Source organism: Macaca mulatta, chromosome 6 (assembly GCF_049350105.2).
Source record: "Macaca mulatta isolate MMU2019108-1 chromosome 6, T2T-MMU8v2.0, whole genome shotgun sequence".
Classification (NCBI taxonomy): domain Eukaryota; kingdom Metazoa; phylum Chordata; class Mammalia; order Primates; family Cercopithecidae; genus Macaca; species Macaca mulatta.
In genome coordinates this window covers 80,179,300-80,206,195 of record NC_133411.1, presented here as the reverse complement: position 1 = coordinate 80,206,195, position 26,896 = coordinate 80,179,300, and the positions used below count along the sequence as shown (strand labels likewise).

At 39.6% G+C, this 26,896-nt stretch overlaps 1 protein-coding gene and 1 pseudogene across 8 annotated transcripts in view; one reads left to right on the top strand and one right to left on the bottom strand.

The window, feature by feature from the left end:
- ARHGEF28 (Rho guanine nucleotide exchange factor 28) overlaps positions 1 to 26,896 on the bottom strand; it is a 313,068-nt gene that overhangs the window by 118,788 nt on the left and 167,384 nt on the right. For 7 of the 8 annotated variants that reach the window (XM_078004863.1, XM_078004862.1, XM_015140272.3 and 4 more), the window contains 2 exons: positions 22,887 to 22,939; positions 21,930 to 21,990 (listed from right to left, as the gene is read on the bottom strand). In XM_078004863.1, coding sequence (XP_077860989.1) covers positions 21,930 to 21,990; positions 22,887 to 22,939 — 114 coding nt within the window. Of the gene's footprint in view, positions 1 to 4,905; positions 6,047 to 21,929; positions 21,991 to 22,886; positions 22,940 to 26,896 lie in introns of those variants that run through there. The other variant, XM_028849509.2, reaches the window with a different exon arrangement.
- Positions 13,903 to 14,347, top strand: LOC100428780 (ATP synthase peripheral stalk subunit F6, mitochondrial pseudogene; annotated as a pseudogene).

Genomic DNA, 26,896 nt, shown 5'->3' with positions numbered 1-26,896 from the left:
TGATGTATCATCCACATGCATGTGTACATCTGATGAAACTTGACAAAATGGAGGAAGGGAAAGAAAAAAAGACAAATAAGTCCATGAGAAAAAAGTATCTCACCTTTAAAAATCATTAACATTTCTAAAATGCCATCATACCTCCACCTACTTACTGTGTCAAGGATTATTTTTTCAGATTAGGTGCCTGCCCTCTAAACATGAAATGAGCTCATGAAATAGGCCAAAACAATGGTCTCAGGGTCTTAGGTCTCCATTCCGAGCATGCTAAATCTCTCTAACTGTATCTTTTTGTCTGGGATAAACCTGTAAACCTTCCAGGCCACAGTGGAAAGCACTCCCAGCCCCTTTTTTTTCCCAATTCATCCTGTCTCTTCCTCTCCTAAGCCAACCATCCTGTGCTCCAGGCATCTGTGCATCTGTTCCCAATCCCAATCCAATGATGTATTTAAGTACTGTATCTGTGTATAGGAGGAAGGTATCAAGATGCAGAAACAACCCTACCATCTTGCTCCTCCAGAGTCTCCCCCTGTCAATTCTCCTCCTAGTAAAGATACACAAAGGAGAGGGAGGAGCTAAGATGGGGAGGCACGATGGCACCTTTTGAACCCAAGGTAGCTACCTATTGAAGTTTACCATCCCTTACCTCTACTAAGAGGTGGTGAAACATACCAGGAAGAACAAAGCCTTTTGAGTGTCCCGGTTCTTGGCCTGGCTCTGCTATTTATTAGCTCTAATTTGTGGCAACTCATTTCTCCTCTCTGAGCCTTGGAGTCCCCAACTAATAAATGAAGATGACAAACACATCTAATATACAGGTCTTTTACAAGACAACATGTGCAAAAAACACATTATTCATATGTCATTTTTCACTTCTTCTCCTTCTTGATTCTACCTTGGTTACTGTTCCCTATGTGTCCTGGTATGACTTTGGGAATAACTGTAAAACTCAGCCTCAGTTTCTTCACCTATGAAACAGAGACAATATCTGTATTACAGAGTTATTTTGGGACTCATATATCATAGATATAAAGCATATACGATAGCTTAGTAAAGAGTAGTTATGATTAATAGGGTACCATATAAATATTAGTTATTTTTATTATTATTAGAGAAAATACAGTGCTATCTGAGCTCTCCAAGGTTGTCAAGCTTTCTGGTATGCATCGCCCTCTTTGGCAACTGTAGCCTGGTTTTGCACCAGCAAAAAGAAAAAAGAGAGAAAAAAAATGTTCACACTATGTGTCATTGGAGAGGTAGCATATGATATAAACTGGGGAAGGAGAGAACAAGAGAAGTTGCACAAGTGGATAAAAGGCATAAAAGAATGATTTCAACATTTCCTGGGGCCTAATGATTTATACTAAAGTATGCATTTTAAAGACTGAATGACAATTATGAGAACCTTGGGTAAAGCCTAATTCCTACATTTTTCAACCCTTGATTAATAAGCAATAAATTTGTTGACTGAATCTCCTACTTAAAAAAAAAAAAAAAAAAAAAAAAAAAAAAAAAAGAAAAGAAAATCAGGCATTCCTGGAGCCCTTCAAGTGGAACAGTAATGGATTCTGGCCCACTCCAATCATTAACTGCTGGGCTGCTAGTACAGCCTTTCCTGGCGCTACCTATGAAAGGAACAAGCCAACTTTTGGGAACCCTAGGAGTACATTTTGGGCAGCCTGGTTTTAACTGCTTTCATCGTGCTCCGTGCTGGACATGGGTCTTTTCCAAAGGCCCTGCTTCCAAGTCACATCCTCTTATCTTCCCTCTGAAGGGGTGAGGATAAGAAAGTACTAGATATACTTTTTAATTGAAATATGGTATTAGTGAGTTTCTGCTAATGTTATTTTCCTCTTGTTACCAATCCTTGCTCTAAATTTTGACATCACTCCCTCCACAAGCCAGTAATATATATGTGTCTGGGTTTCTATCAAAAAAATAGTGAAAACTAGGACAGGAGGAGATATTAAACAAAGGAAATACTTGACAATGGCGGTCAGGACAAGGAAAGAACAAGAGAGAACATCAGACACTATTTCTGATCAAATTCAAGAGAGGTTTGCCAATAAGCCAGTAATTCCAAGCCCTCAAAGCCACCTTCATGATTTCTCGGGTGACTTGAACCTACATCTGAGAATGATGTTGGTGGTGATTAGAAGGAAGGGAAGAATGATTAAATAATTCAAGCCACCTCAGTTCTGAAGACTGACAAAAATTCTTATGATATCCTTTAAGCAACAAGAGACCACAGTTCCCAAATGGCCATCAGGCTAAAAAACCAAGTCCCTTGGCATTTCTTCCACTATATGGAGGGGGCATGTCTGAGTCCTGGGAGATGGGTCCCCACATTAAGATCCCTGTAAGCAGAGACAGCATCTGTCAGGGTCATTACTTCACCATACCCTCAAGAACAGTGCCTGCCACCCCCTACCCCAGATGTTTGTTGAACATATGAATAATGCCCCCTTACATCACTGTTGCCCTCATCTGTCAAATGAGGGAATTGGACCAGATTGTCTCTAAGGCCCTTTAGGCTCTAAGGATCTGTGATTCGGGGACTCCGTCCAGCTAGCATTACAGCATGACCAAACCCACTCTTCATAACTAAATCACCATGATTTCATAAAGAACATAAGTGTGGAACATGGTCTAACAATCCCCACCTCTCTGCTACCAACCTAATTTTCACTCATCTTTTATCAGTGGCAAATAGTTAATCATTTCCATATCCCAGGTACCTGCTTTCACTTGAATCATGTTTAATTTATACATAGCTATGCTATGACTTTCTGTTGCAGCTCATACTAGCCATGCTTCAACTTTGGATTTAAAAGGAGAGCATGATGAATGCATTCCCTACAACTCCAACAGACTCTCAAAGCTCTCCACTGGCCTCCTCATCATTAATCCCATGTCCCTCTAGTGTTAGGCCACCCAGGTCCCAACAACGTTGGGCCACATAAATACAAAACTAAATAAAGCAGATTACACCCCAAATTTAACTGGGTTAGAATTGACACAGAGATTTGGTAGACTCTACAGAACGGTACCTACCCTCTAGAAGCTTTCAATGTACCAGAACTAATAATATTCACTCCAAAGTAATAATAACTTTGTGTATCTCCTCTCTCAAAAACAATTTACATGGTTTTTTATTTACTATTTGGGAATAATTTTGAACTTACAGAAAAGCTAAAGGATATCCACTAATTTTTTTTAAGCTGAAAGAGTAACAGCAGCACAAAAAAAATAGCAATATATACTATTTACCCAGATTTACATATTGTTAACATTTTACTCCATTTTCTATTTGTGTACAAGCTTGTTTTATAAGCACATGCTTGTACTGTTTTTTATATATATATACACACACACACACACATATGATTCACCCCCTGAATCATTTAATAGTAAGTTACATATATCATGGCCTTTTAATATACGACTGTATCCACCAAAGATATACAGTCTTTTGTGTTGAAATTTTTTTCAATCTGTTCCTTATAACATCTATAAAATCAATAAAATAGAAAAATCAATTTTCTTAGATAAAAAAATAAATTTTTAAAACATTAATTTTAATGTCTTAAAATAGTATATTGAATATAAGCTATTCAAGTCTTCAATGATAGAATTTGAAGGATGGCAGCTGAGCAACATGAAAAATGTGTTCAGGCTGAGTCTTTCTACTAGCCCTAGATGGTAAGCACATCTTATTCCTGGGGTTGGCCTTGGTCTAAGCTAAAGAGCAAACAAGCCAAATAAACACTTCTATTTTATTTCAGAAGGAAGAAAGAAGATGCTCGAAGCTAGGCTGGTATGCTGCCAACTGCTCGTGTCCATCCTCCTCTGGGAGAAGCACAGGGTGACAGGGTAAGCCATCCTGCTCCCTAGGACAGGTATGCTCCCGAAGGACAGTGCTGCAGAGGCAACCCGCTTAGAAACACCTTTCCTGCTTGTAAGTTTATGAAAATGTTCCTTTTCTCCTTGAATTAAAAACATAACCACACGCGTCCCTGCACAAGACAAGAAAGGGGAAGGATTACACACTATCTTATTTTTTTAAACCTCAGAAGGCAACAATCACCGCCAGCTAAGCCCAGCCGAGGACAGGACAACAGCTTCTCAGGGTACCGCTTCTGCACCCTAACACCAGCTTGCCCCTTGTTTCCATGGCCCACACTACAACAAGAATGAGCTTTAAGTAAGAGAGAATAAGCAATGCAAACCCATTATATTATCAATCATGCTCAGATAAATGGCTCTTCTTCCTTCAGCAGTAAAGGATTTTACTTACTTGATAATTATTTTTGGTAAACTATTTAATATGTGACTATATTCTCTGAAGATATACAGGCTTTTGTGTTGAAAGTATTTTTTTCAAATCCTTTCCTTATAACATCTATAAAATCAATAAAATAGTATAAAATAGAAAAATTTTCTTAATTACAAAAAAAATTTTTTAATTACTATACACTTGAAAACTAAAACAAAAGATGCAGAAACTGGGTATGAAACACATGCGTATTCTCTGCAAATCCCACAAAGACTGAACATGTTTAAATCAACAGGACTCTTTATTGTCAAGGTAACTCCAAGGTAATTCTGATTTAAGTGAATCCAAAACATTTACCTTATACTAAACTCCCTTCTTTCTTTTTTTTAAAAAGAGAATTGCACATACATAATAACACCAAGGTAGGTAGATTCGAAGTGAAAGGAACATAAGAATTAGTAGGTTTGCCTCAGAAACCTGTATGTATCGGTACAGCGAGAGTTTTATAAAGGCACGTATAAACACGCGCTACATTGGAAAAACAGTCTGGCAAAGAAACAAGGAAAAGAAAGGTAAGAATAGAATGTCTCGTTTTGCCCATGAAAGAAAGAAAAGATACTGCAATCTACCTTGTTTGGGCGTCCTTCTTCGAATCTTCATTTTGGGAAAGGAAGGCCACGAGTAGTTAAAAGGTGAGTCGGAGTCAGAATCCATCTTTTTGTTTTGGTGAAATCAACAGATGAAACAGTAGAGACTCGGGAAGAACTCGGGGCGTCCCCAGTCAGGAGGCAAGCCTCCCCGTGTGATGTAAAGGGAAGGAATGAGACTGGATGAAATAGCTCCTGCACACCAGGGAGGGAAAGGCAATAAATGTTTTGCTTCCTTCGGGCATTCAGGCGTGTAGACCGACAAGGAGGCTGTAAATATTAAAGCCAAACTAGGGAAGTAAAGGAGGGAGAAGGCGGGGAGCTAAGAGTGGCTCAAACACTGCAGTCCACTTATTCAAAAGGTCATTGGGAGCAAATGAATCATTAACTCCCCTCTTCTCGTTGCTGGAAATGGAAATGAAGGAGGACGGTAACTGGGAATTAAAAGAGAACTGCCTGTGATTGAAGAAAAGCCCCCGAATGCAGGCTTGTTTTGAGTGAGAGTATCGCTTCTCGGAAGAGCCACCCAGTGCTGTGTTAGATAAAGGTTGAGGTTTATGTGTGTGGACAGCCAGAAAGCTTGATCCCCAGGCAAATGAAGGGCAGCAGACTCCAGGAAGAGCTCTTTCCAGAGCAGACTGTTCTTTCATACCATTGGCAGCTTGGGCAGCTTTTCGGATCTAAGAACCAAAACAGCTCTGATCATTCATTTAAGAATCCAGTCTCACCACCCTTTTAATCCTAATGTGGTTGGAAGTTTTAACTTTTATATAGATTGTACTCGTTTCATTAGATTCATACAAAGTTATCTGCCACTGTTTAGCACAATTGGGGTATTTCCATATTGGTCCTGTCACCAAGTTTGGCCGTCAATCATCAGGATTTTGGCGCCTTTTAGCTCTGATCTAAACTTTCAGTCCATCTCAATAGAGTTGGTGACTAATTTACCACAAACCAACAGTTCTTGCAGTCTCCCTGAACAATTCTCCAGTAATTAGCATTCAGGAGAAGCTCATTACTGCCTCCCCATAAATCGTGGCACTGCTCAGGCTCACTTCTCCGCTTCCTATAGGCACATAGATATGCATGCCCCAAATAAGCTCAAGCACAACAGCCGAGATCTGCAGTGGAAAAAAAAAGATATCCCAAATGTTATCAGGGAGTCTCTTTTAAGCATTTCTTTTAGTAGAAACGATAGCAAGAAATGTTTGTTTTGTTTTGTGAGGTCACCTGATGTCCAAATAAACTAAAGGACATTGGAAATAATATGAGGATCCATTAAGTCTGCAGATTTAGAAGCTGACAGTATGTGTCTTAATTAACATTCATTTCTTTGCTTCAATTATTTCCTAAATTGTCAGTACTACTGTGCCACGCTGTGCAAGAAAATAGCTGCATAGCCTGCTCCATGGAAGCTAATCCTGTCTGATTGGATAGGGGTTGAGTGCGGGCTACAGGGAGAAGAGGAAAAAGGGGAGAGACTACTTAATTTCAAATTTAAATCAAAATCAGAATTACATAAATCACTGCTGTGTTTTTATATAGTTTGTCACATAAACATACAACTAAAACAAAATACAACTATAGTTACAAACATTGCAACTAAGTGGAAAGAAATATTGATACATTTTCTATTTTGTGGCTTTTTTTTTTTTTTTTTTTTTTTTTTTTTTTTTTTTTTTGAGCCTATTCAGGCTCACTCTGTCACCCAGGCTGGAGTGCAGTGGCAGGATCTTGGCTCACTTCAACCTCTGCCTCCTGGGTTCAAGCAATTCTCCTGCCTCAGCCTCCTGAATAGTCGCATCTACAGGCATGCGCCACCACACCCGGCTACTTTTTGTATTTTTAGTAGAGATGTGTTATTGCTATGTCAGCCAGGCTGGTCTCGAACTCCTGACCTCAGGTGATCCACCCACCTTGGCCTCCCAAAGTGCTGAGATTACAGGCAGAGCCACCGTGCCAAGCCTCTGGCTTTTAATTTGATGAATAAGTACATATTATTCTCAACCAGCTGGGTATAATTATAAGAATATGTAACTTTCAGCCCTTATATCCAGTAAAAGAGTTTTAGTCCATATGGATCTTTAATTAGAAAATATACCAAATCTTGTGGAAGAGTATTTACATTCACTCTCAATTTTAGAGCACAAAATGGTGCCCAGGATGCTGTAGGCAGTTGCTGAAGGAATTAATGATTTACAATAGTCAGTCTCCCATATAAATGACCTTTACCCTGTGGATGAAGAACCTGTACATGACAACTGATTAAAAGCACATATATTGACAAAAACATCTACAAGAACTATTATAAAGTATTTAGAATATATATTTGTGTTTTGTTTAGCACAACAGTTGTCAAAAGAATAGTACTTCTGGGTAGAGAAAATCCATTGTTCTGAGGCTGCAGACAATGATGAGAGTGTGCATAAGTCTATGGCCCTTTGGCTGCTTCTAAGTTGTCTGTAGACCAAGGAAAGGGGACCTTCACTAGTGTGGACAATCACCAAACCAAAATACTGTTGGATCAGGAGATGTTGTTACTTTTCTTCAGGTCTACTTGTTACCATTAAAGAATCCTTTGAAATGCAACATTTCCGAGGTGGTCAGAAATACTAAAGTCCTCATCCTGAATTGGTGGGAGTGGGTTTTGTAGCTCCTAGCTACACAGCCCATGTTAAACCTCTACTACACTATCCCCTTAACTAAAGGTACAGGAACACTTTACTTCTTACAGTTGACTGATGCTATGGGAAAGAGGGAGACATGTTTCTTATTAAATTACAAACAGAAGGAAAGTAATACAATCTATAGGGGCTCCCTAACTTGTTTTATTAAGTTGGTCAGAAATGCGACAAAGTGTTCAGAAGGCTACAAATGTAGAGAAAGCAGAATCGGGGGCAGAATTTCTCAGAGGCATCAGAATGGAGGTAGGGGCCTAAGGGAAAACTGTTCATTGTAAATGCAGATTATGAGATTCCCATCCCAGGTGTGTTGAATCAGTCTCTCTGAGGGTGGCCCAGGAACCTGCAATAATTTACAACAAGCACCACCCCTATCCCAAGCAATTCTTATGCCTATAGAAGTTTTAGAGTCACTCAACTAGGAGGTAGATAAACCCCACATCAGCAAGTTACTGGAATAGGCTGTTCCTCCTATGACTACTAGTGACAGGTCAGAAGAACTTCAGGGCAATACAGACAAAGAGAGAGACGAAAAAACTCCATAAAAAGTATTTCTATTAGTTGAGATTCCAGACAGATTCATCCTGATCTAATTCTCCCAAATGCAGTCCCTGTTGACCAATTACATATCAAGTGATTTCTTGATGTCAAAATTATTCTGAAATAGTATTGAACAACTTAACTAATACATGTGAGACACCCAACTGATATATGTGAAAATACCTCAGATATCAAAAGAAGAGACTTTCCAATGTCTTCATTTGCTTCACTATTTTTCAGTGTTTTCTAAATAATAAAATGATTTCTACTGACCAGCCATGTTTGCACAGCCCCTTTTATTTTTAGGCCAGCTTACTTCCTTGCTCACCAACACATTTCTTCTGAAGATGTGGGTCATTTATTCTCCTTGTTTTCTATAGTAATTGAGGTGGGTATTTTTTTTTTCATTTTATCAATATAATTGCATTCAAATTAATTCAAGATGTTATTTACATCTCATTCATATTCAACAGGTGACTGTTACTGGCTGATTGCAATTGCAGACAGCAGAATTCAATGACATATCCCCCAGGCCACCCTTTCACCATATATCATACAACCATTACCATGTAAGAGTATGAATGCTTTCACAGAAGATACCTTCACCTGAATATGCCTCCTTTAATTAGAAAATTCTTCACCTAGAAAAGAACTTCCATGAGGTTATAATTATTTAGGGAAGATGCTGCCACCTTGAAGTTTCAGCTTTCTAAAAGACCCACATAAAAAAACTTTCCTTGATCTTCATTTAGACATTAACCTGCCTTTCAACCTTGATGAAATTAAATCTCAAAGAAGTATTTACAGTTTGGTCTGAATTACAGTATTTGTACAGTTTTCTCATCTTCCAGGGGGACCCAAAATTCTTAGTGGGCAAGAACTGTGTCACATTTTTAATGCACCACAAGCTAAAAAGAAAAATCATGGGTTTGGGAAACACAGATATCTGGACTCAGATAATGGCTCCATCACTTAGTGGCCCTAAACAAGTCATTCACATTTTCTGAGACTTAGTTGTCTCATAGCAAATGGAATCATAACACCTGTACTTTAAAGGGTTATTGTGAGGATCCAATGAGATTATAACAGTGAAGAACTTAACATAAGTAAATTTTCAACAACTTTAAATGTTGAATGTAAATAAAATTTCCCTTTCATATATTACTCTTCTATGTTATAGACACTGAAATAGTCTGTCTCAAAAAAAAAAAAAAAAAAAAAAACCACACACACACACACAGTCTTGCTCTATCACCCAGGTTGGAGTGCAATCACGTGATCTCGGCTCACTGCTACTTCCGCCATCCAGGCTCAAGCGATTTTCCTGTCTCCTCAGCTTCCCAAGTAGCTGGGATTACAAAAAATGTGCCATGGCCAGGCTGGTCTTGAATTCATGACCTCAAGTGATCTGCCTGCCACGGCCCGCCAAAGTGCTGGGATTACAGGCATGAGCCATGGTTCCTGGCCACTGAAATAGTCTCAATTTGACCCTCAGAAGTAATCATTTGGTTTTCAAAACTGAGACATGGCAATGTGCAAGGAAGTTCCAAGAAAATCATACCAAGACAGAAACAGCAGGAGGAGAAGAAGGAAGAAGAAGAAGAAGAAGGGAAGGAGCTCGAAGAGGAAGATTTGCTTTGCTTCTCTACTCCATTGTTAAGCCACCAAGACACCACAGTTTTTACTACTACTAGACATTGTTCCTGGAACAAATCCAGATAAAAGGAGGCAAGGCCTCTGAGGCTAGGATAAGCCTTTCCTGGATAACTTGAACCACTGCAGTGACAACTTAAACATATGCTTCATCATATGCAGCCTTAACTTCTAGAATAAGGTGAAAATCAGGGATAGATAAAGCCTTCCTCAAAATCCCTTAGAAGCCACGATGTCATCTCTCAGCAAGCTCAACACAAACAGTCCTCCTGTGGATCTAACAATGCCAGGCACCCGGTGAAATGGGTGGCTTTCATGGGGAGGCTATTATGTTGTACAGAAAATGAAGATCTTTACGAGCATGGTTCCTACCTTTGTGCCAAGACGCCGTCACTCTGAGAAGCATGGTAGGAACAGCACGTTGACATCTGCAGTGTCACACTCATTCATGGACTTTATCCTCTCAAAATGAAATGATAGGTGCAGACACCATGAGGTGTGAATTCTGATTTTCCTCCCGAGTTCCCCCCACCCCCAGTGCTTTTTATTTTTTACAGAGCCCATAAAATTGAAATCACAAAAAAATAGACATGAATTGGGAGCATGGTACAACCACTGTTGTCAAAAATTGGAATCACATGATGCCACTGTCCATAATACCATCTTGCTTAAAACAAAATGTTTTAATTTATTGTCTACCGTTATTACCCTTATTTATTTGAACAAAAGAATTTATGTGCACCTGCAGAGGTTCTGATATGGTCTTTACATCCCCTATTCTCTAAGAGGAAAAAAATGAATACCACCTAGAAGCCCAGCTAGAAGAAGTTACTGATATTATGATATGTGTCTACATATAATACATATAATAAGAAAATAAGAAAATACTCAAAACACCTCGGGGTAGGAAAATAGTAATAATTATCTATTATTAATAAAGATAAATATTAATAAAATATTAATGATAGATTTCCTGATCGAAGCAACATGTTAAAGAATTATATTGTCAAGCCAGGCATGGTAGCTCATGCCTGCAATCCCAGAACTTTGGAAGGGTCAGGTGGATGGATTGCCTGAGGTCAGGAGTTCGAGACCAGCCTGGCCAAATAGTGAAACCCCATCTCTACTAAAAACACAAAAAAATTAGCTGGGCGTGGTGGCAGGTGCCTGTAATCCCAGCTACTAGGGAGGCTGAGGCAGGAGAATCTCTTGAACCCAGGAGGTGGAGGTTGCAGTGATCTGAGATCATACCATTGCATTCCAGCCTGGGCAATAAGAGGGAAACTCTGTCTCAAAAGAAAAAAAAAAAAATTACGTTGTCAACGCTTCCACCACTTGGTTAATATTGCTACAGATATAAAGTTCTACCTAGATGATTATCTTAAGAAAAATAACAGACAAACAACAGGAAACTTTGGTGAAGCTCTTTTTGTTTCAAATGCTGAAGTTTCTGAGCATAACTTGAAAGGAAAGAATAAGGACGAATTTGCTCAGTTGTTCTGAATAATAAATCATATGGAATTTTGAATTTATCTTGCTTAGGCAGCACAGATAGTGGATGTGAGTGAGGGGTTCTGGAGGTGGGAGAAACAAGAGCCCCAAGTCTGGACAGAGGAGGGGTGCAGGGGTAGGGAAGTGCCTGGTGTAGCCTAAGGAGAAAGAAATCCCCCCTATTAGGAAGAACCCACGGACTTCAGGAGAACAGCATCTGATAATGTTCCTTTCCAATTTTACCAAACCCCCAACAAAACCTCTTACATGCCATAGACTTGTTCACAGACTTATTTTATCAATTTTAAAATGCAAAGTTTAACTGACTATAGATTTTATATTGTTATCCATGTGTAAATAAGTTAACTATGAGGTATCAAATGAGCAAAGAGTTTAATAATTAATAAGCTATAAATTCCATAGATCCGAAGCTAAAATTCACATAAAATATGATAAATAAAACTCACTTAAAAAGAAAAAAATGGGCAGGCTCATCTTATATATGCTTCTTAGGTGTGGTTCCATCTAGGACTCTTAACTGACAGATCAAGAAAATATATAAGTGTATCCTAACCTGTGTATACACACATATCTACAAATATTTCTGTATGCAACCATGTGTATCTGTATTAACTGAACATGAGTGCCTGCTGATATCTACAACTCTAGTCTGTTACCACATGGATTACTCTAGCCTCTTTCCCCTGCTTATCTGTAAGCACCCACTCCAACAGGGAGAAACGTGGCAGCTGCTAGCCACAATCCATTTACTTATTTGTGCAATACATATAGAGTGGTATCAAAATTCTTAATCTTTTTACCTGCGAGAAAAACTGTATCAACTAGAGGACGGTGCTTATTGTACAGTTTATGTTGCCTTTATTTTTATAGACTCCACTCATTTGCAAAGTTAATAGCTCTGCACCTGCCTCCACCACACCCAAAATTCCCTTTGGTAAGGTTATTTCTTACATTTTTAATACAGCTAGATTGTTTTGTCACATTCTGCATTCCATCCTAGGATACCCCAACCTCAAGGTCTTCTTAAATTTGCATACATTAAGGTTTACTCAGTGCACTCTAATGTTCTGTGGGTTTTGATATATACATAGTGTCATGTATCTACAATTCAAGAATCAAAGAACGCTTTCACCACCCTAAAAGATACATACAATGCTGATGATATGTGAAAAGGATACAAGAGCCAACTAAAAGAGTTCCCAGCTTACCAAAAATGGAACACTTTGACAACAAATAAAGTAGTATTTGATTATTACCCAGAGTGCAAAATAAATATCCATGACTCTATACAGACATAAATAAATGATTGAATAAGTAATGGGGGAAACAAAATTCCCATGTAGAAGAATTCCAGATAATTTATGTAGACACCACACCCACAAGTATACAGATTAACTCCCTACTTTTTCCTTATGTGTGGACTACACATAGTATGGAAAAGGAGGTGAGGAAGAGTAACTTTACAGTGGAGAAACCAGACCAACACTACCTCAGCCAGGTGATCAAGGTCAACATCAACAGTGACAATGAACATTGATAGTATGTACCTTTTATATGGTGTGATGAAAACAGCACTTTACCTTTGGGTCTTCTTCCCAAAACCCGTAATTCTCAGTGTAATGATGAAAACAAGCAGAAAAACCCCAATAAAGGGACATTCTACAAAATTCCTGACTAGAATTTATTAACGGCAGCTTGATTGTAATGGGATCCCGGAAGAGAAAATGGAAATCAGGTGAAAAATAAGGAATCGAAATAAAGTATGTAAACCTATAACTCTTCTTAAAAAACTTTATTTAAAAAATTTTAAAGAATGGGAGCAACAAGTATAGAATCTATATTCACTAAATGTTTGTGGAACTGATGCTAAAAGAATGTTTGCATCCATATTCAGATATGTAGAATTCAAGTCCTGCATTAAGCTCCATTGATTTTGCTTAAGTTCTTACTATGTGAAGTTGCCATGTAACTCTAAGGAAACTAATTAAAGTATGCTGAAAGTAATTCTGATTCACAGGAAAAAAACAGTGTCTCCATGGGGTTAATGAGATCTCAAGAGTGAACTCCCTGAGAGGTTTCCATTTGGCATCTGTGTGGCAGATGAATCTATCTCAGTTAGATGGGCTGAAATTTCATTGGCAGACAAATCTCAATAACCTGGATGAACCTACCTAGCTCAATTCAAGTTTCCCCAAGCTGTGGACACCATCAACTTGACTTTTTTTTTTTTTTTTTTTTTTTTTAAACAGGGTCTCACTCTGTCATCCAGGCTGGAGTGCAGAGGTGCAATCACTGCTCACTACAGCCTTGAACTCCTGGGCTCAAGCCATCCTCCCACCTCAGCCTCCTGAATAGCTAGGACCACAGGCATGTACCATGCCCGGCTAATTTTTTAAAATTTTTGTAGAGACAGGGTCTCGCTATGTTGCCCAGGTTGGTCTTGAACTTGTGAGCTCAGGTGATCCTCCCACCTTGGCCTCCCAAAGTGCTGAGATTACAGGCATGAGGCACTGCACCCAGCCCAACTTAACTCTTTATTCTGATTTTCTGTTATTTTAAATATTATGAAGAATCAACAGACTGCTTCCTAGTGGGTCTCCTATTTGACCTCTGATTGTACCACTTCTCCCTATACTTGAGCAGCACATCTTCAGTGAAGCCTCATAATGTAAAGAATAGATTCTGACAGCAGTGGCAGAGGTGGTGGCTCAGGCACACAGAGTCACCATGATTCTTCAGAGGATTTTCAGGTTCTCCTCTGTCATTCAGTCAGTAGTCTCACTCCATTTGCAGAGGCACATTGGTGTTACACAGTGGCATTTAACAAGGAACTTGATCCCATCCAGAAACTCTTCATGGACAAGATTAGGGAATACAAATCTAAGCAACAGGCATCTGGAGGACCTGCTGATACTGGCCCAGAGCACCACCAAGAGCTGGAGAGTGAGCTTCTAAAGCTTAAAGCAGACAGGAATATGTTATCTAATTTCAAATTTGAAGACCTTAAATTTGAAACCATCGAAAAACCCCAGTCCTGAAGAAATAAAGTAAAAATTAATCTGGTAATTTTTCGTGAATTTGTTGCACAACTAATCAGAAGTATCAGAGTAAGTACCCATTTCATAACTGTCAAATGTTCTTTTAATTCTGATTGCAAATCAATTATTTGGTGATGTTGCAGGGGAAAAGGAATAAATTCTGTTGGCTTTCTTGCCCATGCTTCAAGTAAGGGGCCATGTTTCATAAAAATGTCATTTAAATTAGCCACTCTAAAACGTAAAGCAAATTGTACCAATAAATGGTTAGAACTTATGCTGCCTGGCATGAAAGCTAACCAGAATCTTAATTGCCCTAAAGTCCCTTCCATGGAATTAGCCACTGGATAATCAGTGTAAAACAAGCCTACACACACATACACAGACACATACACACTCACACACACTCACTCTTACACTGCAATCAAGCCTGCTGGCCAATGATCCCTTTGTAAATATATTTTTTTTTTTTTGTAAATGCCTGTATATATGGGTATTCTGAAGTGTTTCAACACAAGAAAAGGGGAAGAAATCCCTCAGTGGTATTATTTTAACTTTTTATAAAACAAACTTTATAGATATCATTTCCAGAATATATTTCATATTTTTCATTTGTTTCATGTTTTGTAGATTTGTTGTTGTTTTCTTAAGAGTTTCTACTTGTTTGAAGTTTATAATCTAATCATTTGATTGAAATATCAAACTAAAGGAGTCTTTAGGAATAGAATACATGAAATTTGCTTAGTCACTAAGCTGGTTTATTTGGGGTCAAGAATCTCATTTTGGAGAAGGAAAATTTAGAGTTCAGAGAAAGTACTGCCATTTTTCCCTCCCTTACTACACTTCAAAAAGTTGGCTTGTAAAATGAAAGAAAAAGGTAATTTAGAATGAACTAACAGTAGGTTAGTACTAATGCCAAGCATCAGGTATCCTCATAATGCCCTTAAGACATTAGTGTAAACATCAACCCACTCTCTTCATCCCATTCTGTACACTTCAAAGTCCAACAAATGACCCTGTGACAGCAAATTACAGTCACGTGATTTTTCTTAATGTTCAAAAATAATTAACTTTTAAAGGTTTAATCATCTTATAAGTTGAAGTGATTAGGAAATTTTTTCACCACTTTCTTCCCCCAAAGTTTTCCCATTTCCCACACATCTGTGATCTCACTGGTGATAATCATTGAAAATCTGTGAACTAATACACATGGACTTTCATTAATACTTTCTGTAATCAGTTGAGATAAAAGTAGAACTCCATTTCTCTAATTCCCAAAAATACTGAAAACCCACTATGTTAGGGGTGATTTCAGAACTGCAGAGCTCCCTCAGGGATCTCTGACCATGATTCTCAACCTTGGTTTTGAAACCTCAACAACCATAATGAGAAAATTTCCTTGAAGTGAACAAAAAGAATAAAATTTGAGTTGGAATTTATACAAATAACTATGCCTTCGCAGTGGTCTTCTTGGGATATTTCACTGTCTCCCAGCCCCTTTACTTCAAAATGATTCACTGGGAAGCTTTAGTTTGTGGTAAAGAGATAACTCCCCAATTCCCCAAAAAAAGAGAAAAGAAAAAAAGAAAGGTCTCCACAGAAACTCTGTAGCCTGGTACATAGAGAGAGATCTGCCAAAAATTAGGATTGAAAACATATTTTTCAGAAGAGTTCTGCTAAGGTCCTCCTGCTCCCATGTTTCAGGAAACATTCTTAAGGTTTCAGTCTAGATATACGTGTGTTATTAAATAACAGCCAAGAGGGTCAGCTTCCACTCACAGGGGTCACAGATCCTAAGATGCCATGCTTAAGAGCCTCTTTAAAAACATCTCAAAACATTATTTTCCACAGGCAACTTACAAGTGCTATTTTATAATAGCACTTTTAGTTAATATAAGAACTTTTGGTTAATATAAGAAGAGAAACTAACCTAATTAGTTCTATTATCTGGTTGTCTGCCAAACCAGCACTAGTGACTACAGCATCTCCCACCAGCTCACCACTAGCACATATACGACTGGACTCTCCCAGATATGCCCACAAATGGAGAACCTGAAAACCTGTATTATACACCACCTAACATTCTGTTCAGAAGGACTGTTCTTTGGTTCTTCCAATCATTTCCTACCAGTTTCCTTTTCCTGATGTTTTTCCTTTCGGGGGACTTTCAGGGTGGGGAGGCTTTGTTTCTCTCTCAGTCTTGTCTACAGTCATGAAAGGTCTGTGTTTTTTTGGTAAAGAAACCTGAACCTCATATCCTATTGTTTGTTTCTGTCTGTTTCTGCTTCCTTCTCTTCCCAACTGGCCTCTAGATGGTTTTTTCTTTCTTTTTTGTTTTGTTTTCTGGTATGAAGTCAGGTTTCCTTCCATACCCAGCTTTGGTTCATCTGTCCCCAATGCCCACCCTCCCAGTCCCAATACCCACCAAAAGGTTTTCTTTTCCTCATCTTACATATTAGTAACAAGCAATAATAGCAATGAAGTAGCCCAAAGTATTAAAGAATAGCTGTGATTTGAGCCCGTGGATGTACATTGATCAGGTCACTCTATAAAATCAACAATATGTATTATAAAAAGGGGGTTTGGAGGGAAATAAGTACTTGTGCAGAGGATCTACAACATTTTCCCTTTCTTCTTATTAACGTAATCCACATGCTTTATAAAAACATAAACAAACAAAAACAAATGTACGGCATCATTTTGTTACTTTCTAAAATGGAGCTTACTTATGGAATATGTCAAATGAGTAACACAGGACATGAATTATCTTGTTTTCACGATCACAGCTACGTAAAAAAGAAACGCATGCATAAGAAAAAATGCTTGTAGGAAATATACCCAAATTTAATAGTAACTGCCTTTGGGTGAGGAAATTATAGGGATTTCTTTTTCTACTCTTTCTAAAATTCCCAATTTTTCTATTGTGAACATTTATTATTTCTATAATTATAGAAGACTAAGATAATTTTTTCCAAGAGGCTTACTTTGCAAGATATTATGCTCTTCTCTGGCACTTGCACCAAGCCCTCTCTACCAGCCAGACCTGGAACAGTAGATGAGGCAGTGCTTCATGCCTAGAGCTTCAAAGTACTGAGACTCTCCAAGCAGAAAGGAGGATGCCAACCAATGCTATCCTCTTGTCTCCTATCACCTATAGGGAGTGTCTCTATCTCCCTATCACCTTCCCTCATAGGGAAAGTCAGAACATGCTCACATAGTTCTTGTTTTGACATGTCAGTTTCACCAACCCTTCATTTTTTCCATCCAAATAGTCAGAAGATACTCAGCTTTGGCCAAATAGATTTCATGTCCTCTTTAATCTAATGCAGACCATGAGTGATAAATAATTGCAGGAAAATCAGCTTCAGTATGAGTGTCACCACATCTGGTCTGTCACCCACAACCTCACTCACACTTTGACATATTATTTGATGAAAGAACAGGAGCATCATGTTCCAGGAGCTTCTGTAATTCCCCTGAGACACTGGCACTATGGTTTCACAGTCCTCAAGGAGGAACTTAACTTTTAACTGAATATCTTAATTTCTAACCAAAGCCATGCAGCTTTATTTTTTCAGATTCAACCTCTTAAAAGTAGAGTTTGCAAGACAGTGTCTAATCAAGCCATTCGCAGCTTTGCTGATTCAGTGATCGTTTATGCATCTTTGTTTGCAATTGGGATTCCAGTTTTACAGCTGAGACTCCCCATCTACTCCATTTCCCACAGGCTGTCCGCTTGTTCCTGCAAGATGTTCACTCCCCTTCTCCTTTTGGCACAACACTTGCTGCTGCCCAAAGGGTCCATTTGGCTCAAGTAAATGGCATTAAATATGATTAAGAAATAGGATCAAAACTTTAAGCAGTTCTTATTTCTTTTTGAGATGGAATTGCTCTGTCGCCCAGGCTGGAGTACAATGAATGGTACGATCTCGGCTCACTGCAACCTCTGCCTCCCGGGTTCAAGTCATTCTCCTGCCTCGGCCTCCCAAGTAGCTGGACTGCAGGCATGCACCACCACACCCGGCTAATTTTGGTATTTTTAGTAGAAACAGGGTTTCACCATGTTGGCCAGCCTGGTCTCGAACTCCTGACCTCAAGTGATCCTCCCACCTTGACCTCCCAAACTGCTGGGATTCCAGGCATGAGCCACCACGCCCAGCCATATCCTATTTCTTAATCACATTTAGTGCCATTTACTTGAGCCAAGTGGATCCTCTGTTTCTTATTTTTGGTATTGACCCATTTCATTTCATCTACCTTCTATTCTTCTGTTTCCTTCAAATGCTTTGCCACCTTTCCCCATCTGACCTGCCTAGAATATGAAGGAGTCCCACTCTGCACTGTGACAGCAACAGAAGCAGATCTTAGCCCTTCAACTGATGATTCTCCCCTTCGACAAAATGCCAACCCCTTACAGCATCTGCAGAGAATGGGGCCATAATTCCCGCATTTGACATAAATGTCAGCTCCTTGCGGAGGTAGTTCTGGGGCACTGGCTTGGATGAGCTTGCCAGTTGTTACACACCCAAGACATTTCGCCAACCACGATTTTCAGTGTGTAAACTAATGGTAAGTGTGATTCTGGATGTCCTGAAAGGTCAATAAAACATTACAAAGGATGGGTACAAAAAAAAAAAAAATAGAAAGAATGAATAAGACCTACTATTTGATAGCACAATAGGTAACTATACTAAAAAATAATTTAATCCATACATTTTAAAGAGTGTAATTGGATTGTTTGTAAACTCAAAAGATACATGCTTGAGGGGATGGATACTCCTTTCCCCATGATGTGCTTATTTCATATTGCACACCTGTACCAAAACATCTCACATACCCTACAAATATATACACCTCCTATGTACCATGAAAACTTAAAAAAATAGAAAACAATAAACACACAAAACACTTCCAGAAGGAGAAAGAAAACACCACCACAAAGGGAACTTACTCTGTTCTGCCCTGTCCAATACAACAAAATTAGATAATTAAAAATCCGATTCCTCAGTCACAAGTCACATGCTCAACAGACGTAGGTGGCCACAGGCTACTACACTGGATAGAACAGCGAGAGAATGTGTCCATCAGCACAGAGGGCGTCACTGGAGCCGTGCTTGTGTCACTGATGAAGCCCCACCCACACCACACAATTCTGAATAATACAAGTCAGCAAAGACTTACACATCTATTTATCAGCATTTATCATGTGTTTATCCCACGCTATTTATCAACATTTCCTGAGACTGGGCAGAATAAAGCACTTATAAAATATCAAAAGAGGCCAGGTGGGGTGGCTCATGACTGTAATCCCAGCACTTTGGGAGGCCAAGGCGGGCAGATCACTTGAGGTCAGGAGTTTGAAGGTGAAACCCCAACTCCACTAACAATACAAAAATTACCTGCACATGGTGATGGGCGCCTGTAATCCCAACTACTCGGGAGGCTGAGGCAGGGGAATTGCTTGAACCCAGGAGGCAGAAGTTGCAGTGAGCCAAGATGGTGCCACTGCATGCCAGCCTGGCTAACAGAGCAAAACTCCATCTCAAAAAATAAAAAATAACACATAAGAAATAACAAAAAGAGTGTTGAAGTAGCCTCCAGGGCGAGCCGTTTCCTATTCCAGACCGTGTCTGACCATCTGACTATTGCTCACAGCTTGCTGTCCCCTTCTCTGTCTCAGGTTCTTTGAAAATCTGTTATAATTTCCTTTGCAAAAACTCAGGGGACTTTATTAATTCAAAAAGTTTAAATGAACCAAAAAGAAAATGCCAGCACAACAAACACTCATCACGGTCCTTTTCATAAATCACTGCATTAAAGTTGTGCTCATTTGTCTTTCTCAAGTCCTTCACAGACTTCATGATGTTACTGACAAAACACTCAGACGAGGCCAAACTACTACAATTTCCACAGCATGTGTCTTCTTGCTCACAAATATACAAGTTTGAAACTAGAGTGAGTTTTTAAAACCTGAAATTAAGATCATCTCAATGTTTCATACTTTTAGTAGCCTACCTCCCTCCCCCAGCAATTCGTCTTAGTAAACATTCTTCAAAGCTAACATTCCCAGGAGCATGATGCAATCTGTAGCTGAGACATCCTGTGTGTGTGAGTAACAGCTATGGCCCTGACATCAGTGACCCACGACAGCCACCTATACAGAGATGTTTGCTTTCTTTTTGCCTTCCTCTTACCCTCTTCTGTAAGTAAATCATTACTCTTACCTTAAATAGCAAAAATGTGGAGGACGTGTATATCGCTTAGTGTGGGTCTAAATTTCTCTTCCAATTTCAGTAGAGCCGTGTGCAGCAAGATCCTGGAAACCACCTCTGGCACGTGGCCAAGCTACTAGCAACACCGTCAGCCAACACTGTGGGTGCTTCCTCCTTGCTCTGCTCTACACAGCATGATTTCTGAATGCTTGTAACTGCTCTGCCGTGTGTCGGCGCAGCATACCAACCACACTCCCCCAGCCTCCAGGGAGCCAGCCCCAGGCACGTGTAGGCTCACGGTGACCCTGTGGGTCATCCACCTTCTTCATTAATCTCACTCTGAGCATTGATTTCGTTTTTCCTGATTTCACATCAGCTTGAGCCCTCAGTCACCACCATCAGCAACACCTCACCCCTTGCAACTTCTAAGGCTGTCCTGCCCGTGTGTGCCTTTCCAGGTGTGTGAGCTGCCTCAGGTTTACAGAACCAGAGGAAACCAACTGGGATGGTTCGTGCTCATCTGCCTCTCACTTGTCAGCCCCAGAGGTCTTCACAGACCATCCAGGTGCCCAAACTCAGCCTGTGCTGATTGCTCAGCCTATGTCTTCAAACACCCCATCAGCTTCATGATGCTCTATTCACCTCTAAGTAACTCAAGAGATAGGGCTGGGGCCCAAATTAGCCTTGAAGAAATAGAGAGTGCCTGGTAGAAGATTTAGGAAGGAGTCCTCAGGGAGTTGTGAAATAGAATATTGTAAGCAGATGAGAATTCCCAGGTCCAAGGGAGGAAATACGTCCACCTTGCCAAGGGTGGAGGAACACCTGGTTCCTCTGAAAGGACACTCACATCAGACTCAAATCCCAGAACAAGCATCTGGTCTTTTCTTGAGCTCAGCAGGGTAGATCACACAGGCTGAGCTCCAAGGGGACCCCACTGGGCATCAAAATGGGATATTGATAAACTTGGAGATTCTAGGGCCAGGTGGAATGACGTTATGAGTCTCGGTTCCACCGTCTACTCTCCACCAGTGGTTCAATGGCTTCACCTGAACCTGAGGCTGGTAGTGCCTACTTCCTAGGAATAACAAGGGAACATATGACAAGTCCAAAGCCAGCTTCTGGCTCAGAGTAAAACTGTTCATGAAAAGCTTTAATTGCCTTGTTTTTTAGATTGTAAACGGAGTCTCAACCTCTAGAGTCATGGTATTCCAAATGATCCTACAAATAAAATTTATCTGGATGGGTTTCAGGAAACAGATAAGGTTCCCAGGAAGGAATATTTTAAGTTAAAATGTACTTGCTTCTTGTCCACTCTAAACCTGGATCTGGGATATCATTATGAGTATAGGTAAAAGCGTTATTTCAGAACATACCCAAATCTAGGCTGTGCTGGTCTTCATGTTCATTCTGTTGAACCACCAGGCTTTTGACACACTGAAAAAGATAAAGTCAGGTGGGTTTTTAAAAAATTACATATATGCTACACTAATATTTATTTTTGTGAACTAGAAAAACAACCTTGGAAAGCATCAATGAAAACATGTTACATGTATCATCACATGTAAACAGAAAACTAGTCTTACACTTATTATTTAACAGCTAAAAATGAGTGATGAATCTATCCCAAGCTGAAACACATCTGAAAGCTGTACACAGGTTATTTCATTCTTAGAGGACATCTCCCAGATTTACTCTTATAATCACATTGTTGTCAAATATCTATAAACATCAAACTTCAAGTAGAAATTTGTTTTGCAGAATGTATTCAATCATCTTGCATATACAACTACAACTCAGAAAGATAGCTAGGTTTGGTTATAAAGAATAGGGATTAAGAATTGGATAAAGAAAATGGGGCTGGGTACAGTGGCTCATGCCTGTAATCCCAGCACTTTGGGAGACGGAGGCAGGCAGATCACCTGAGGTCATGAGCTCGAGACCAGCTTGGCCAACATGGTGAAACCCCATCTCTACTAAAAACACAAAAATTAGCCAGGCATAGTGGTGGGTGCCTATAATCCCAGCTACTCAGGAGACTGAGGCAGGAGAATCGCTTGAACCTGGGAGGCAGAAGTTTCAGTGAGCCAAGATTGTGGCACTGTACTCCAGTCTGGGTGACAGAGTGAGGCTCCATCTCAAAAAAAAAAAAGAAAGAAACAGAAAAAAGAAAAAAAGAAAATGAAATTTCACATTGTTCTGAAAGTGACTTGGGGTACATCCTTTTTTTAGTGTTTTTTAAACATTTTTATTACCACTAAATCTTCATTTCTACTTTATGGAAAGACACGCAAAGAAGAAAGAAGCAAATAGAGCAGGGAGTCATTTATTACCTTTACATCTTCCTTTTCGGCTGCTGAGCTGCTGGACACTGAATTCTTAACCTCTGCAAAAGAAATAATTCCCATCAGGATCTGCTGCATGGAGCTTTTGTTAAGAAGAATAACAACTACTACTCGCTGACAAGTGTAAATGAGTTGCCTGGGAGCCTTCTGCATAGAGGTAGGTTTTTAGATTAGGCCTCTTAAAAATCAGCTGTCCACAGAGCAGAGTGTCTAATAACCTGACTGTCCATACTCTGGTATTATCTGTCTGGACCAAGATGTAAACAAGCCCGGGAGCTCTCACAGGAAATCCTGAGGGGGAAAAAATATCATTAAATAAATAAATGCCCTTGATTCCAAAGGAAGGCTGCTCACTACCGAAGGTTCTTCAAAACAGCAGATTGCAAGGACGTGACTCGTACCCACCTGAGGAAATCCCACTTGTCTATTTCCTCAAATACCACAGATTTCAATATGTTTCAAAAGAGCATAATTCATTACACAGGAGGTCTGGCTTTTCCTTCCACATCACTGAAAGTCAAGAACACCAGCATAGCCCTCAGCTCCAACCTCAGCCCCAGGCACACCGGGTGTCCTCTTTCTGAATAAAGGGTTTCCTGGAAACAGTAGTGGTCAGGATGTACTGGGATGGAAAAAAAAAAAAAAAAAAAAAAGGTTCACCCAAGGCAGCATTTTGCTCTGTGGTTTGATTTATTGGTTGTGTTTGCAAATACTCAGTTGCCCGTAAACAAGAGCCACTATTGTCGAAATAACCACCAATAACAGGTTTGGGCCTGGGGAAAATTAAAGCACTTGACATCCCTAGCAAGGACAGATGACTGAAAGTCTAAGACTCTACCCCAGATCTGCGCTAACATATAACATTGTGGGGTCTCACTTCTTTTCTGGAAGTTCCACATCCCTTCCCCCACAGCCCTGCTTTAAACAGGAAACCCCTGAAGCTTTCCAGCAGGTTCATTACCTAGACCTTGTCACTCATATTAATTTACCCAATGCCTCAAACCTGCAGGTTGATTTAAAGCTCTTCTCACTTCTGGGCAACAATGCTAGGAGTTATCATCCATGTTTATGCTTAGAAAATGTATAAAGTATTCATTTATATGGCTCTACATGACAAATCATAATAAAGATGACAAATTACAAGGCTGGAGCTATAAGTAGTAAGACCAGGATGGAGCAGAGAAACCAACAATCCTTGTCTTGTGTTTCTAAAAATCTGGACAACAATAACTTTGAATTTGCTTTGCAGAAAGCAGGTAATACCATATTTGCATGCCACAATAGTATATTGCTCTTGAATTTATAATGCATATTAGCTTCTATGATTAAACCAACAAGGTAATAACCAGCAAACAAGGTAATAACCCTAATTTTGTGTGGTCATGTCAACTGATCTCAGCAGGGAATGAGGACAAGATCATAGCGGACACCCAGCCCAGGCAGCACGTGTACACAGCATCTCTGCCTGCCTTTAAATGCACATCCCACAGAAGGCCTCCAGGTGGCAGCAGAGTAACATCGGCATGAACGGCATTGCCAGAGGTAGGAATGTCAAAATGGGCTAGCTTCACCCTTCACGAACCTGCTTTCAAGTGCCAAAGTCCAAAACACATGGTTAAAATTAACATTTTTGTCCCACTACATAGATGCAGAAAATTGATGTGAAGCACCTACCATGGTATTTGGCACATTATAAGTGTACAGTAGAGATTTGGTTTGGTTTTGAAACTCACATACTCAAACCCTAAAAATTGGGATAAGTAGGAAAGAGATTACAAAGGCGTTAAAAAAAAAAAAAAAAAAGAAGAAGAAGAAGAAGAAGAAGGAGGAGGAGGGAAGGATAACCAGGACCAGAGTTTCAATAGATACATCTGCACAGACATCAAGAGTCACACCCTTCTATTTTGCCTGTTTTAGGACATTCATTCCTTTCAAGTTATCTCAGCCATAAACTCTTAAATGATCATTATGCTGCATTTCTAAAGAATTCTGTACATATAGCATTTATTCAGAAGAACAGTATAGATTTTATCCAGATTGCTAATCGAAAAGGCAATCTTGTCTGTTAACGAAGTTTGCAGTAACAGAGGATGTGTTCACACCTGGTAGTGCATTTAGGTTCCAGCTTCCTTTCTCTTCTCAAAAGGCCAGTGAACTAGCCTTTATAGATTGTCATGCCTACGTTTTTCTATGTAGTCCAGTGCAATTTTTTTCACTTCAAAACAAATACCACAAACTATATTAAAATATACAAGTCTTCATTAAAAATTGTACCTCATCATTTAAAAAATAACTTCCAAATATAGAAAGTCTTTATCCAAAAATCATTTCAAAATATTTGTGATATTGTGCTGATTCAAGATAATAATGTATCTTTAATTAACCTAGAACTAAACAGAACTATATCTTAGAGCTTTCAAAGAATTTGGCATTCATTCTACCAGAGTTTAATTAAATTGCTCTAGGAGAGTTTCTGTTAAATTAGTAGGATCCTTTTACACTAACCCACCGTACCACCAATTACACAGTGCAATCAAACCACTCATTGCTATAGCAACCTGTAGCAGATAATGGTATCAGTAACTCTACCTATTCTGTTTTAAAGGCCTATTAATCTTGCCCTCAAGCCCACCCAGAAGGAAGGATTACTCCTCTAAATCAGACTTCCCAAACTTGATAAACACATTGTTGTTGTTTTTTTATTGCCAAGCTATAATGGAACAAGAGATAATCTCTAAGACTTACGTTTACTAGTGACACTGCACCAGCCAACAGGGTTAAGTCACTGTAAGATTCATGCCAGTGTCTCATTAAGAGGCAGATTCGCCTAAAAAATCTCAACTCCATGCACAAGTCTTACTGTCTTACTTTGCAAATGAGACCACAGAACCTAGACTTAAGCAAATAAAAAACTTACACCCAAAACACAGGATGCTCGGTATTCTGATTTTACCATTTGGCTGTGGCAGAAGATTCATGGTCAGAGGCAGCCAGACCACCAGTGTTGTCTTGTTGCCAACCAAGTCCACCACTGGCTTACATCTACAGAGTCGTGTCAAAAGCACAGGTGGAAAACCAGGATCATGCTCTCAGTTGCTCTGCCTGCCCCCACAAATGTCAGAAAAACAGCCTGATGGTAGTGTTCATAGCAGCCTCTGTGCCTCTCTGGCATACATGGCGGGTAGCTCATACTCTTTGAATGAATCTTTTTCTCTCAATAGGCTGTAAATTCTGGGATAGCTGGGACCAGATCGATTTCGGCTCAACCCTTGTATCCTCAGCACCAAGCTGGGTGCTTTTCACTTAACAGGTGCTAAATAAATGCTTCTCGTCTCCACCTGCAACTGGTGGCCCAAAATATACATAGCTGACAAGATGTGGTGGATCGTTAGACAAGCTGTGGATCAGGACAAAGAAGGAAAAGTTGTTTACTTTTTGGAATTAACTAACTGAAACACTTCCAATATCAAAGCTATTTTGTCACAACTTCTGAACGGCCAGATTCATAGATAGATTAATGCTTTTCTCCTTACTTCCTCCCACCCTTCTGGCTCTGTAAGTCCAAAAGCCAACCCTTTTCCTCTCCACTTAGTAAGTATTGCTGTTTGACTAGGAACTACTGCACCTGCATGTGTTGCTACAATGTTTTATCCTAGTGAGCAAATGCAATTCACAACGGCCACAGAATTAAAATGGCAAAGGCACTGGAGAGACTACTTGCCACTCTTAATTCAGAGGCTCTTGTAACACTTTGAAATTTTGTTTCAATGTCCCAGTTATTCCTTTCTCTTTTTTTTCTAAAAGCAGGACAACTAGTAAGAACTTTCGTTTTGCCTGTTCGGTATAAATATGGACTGGGAGCAACAATGAGGCACTCATTTACAGAATATCAAAATGAGACTTAGTGAGCGAGAGCCCAACATTCCACTCAATTCAACAAGTTCCACTGGTCCCTACTGAGCAGCAGCTGGGGAGAAGAAACCAAGATGGAAGAAGAA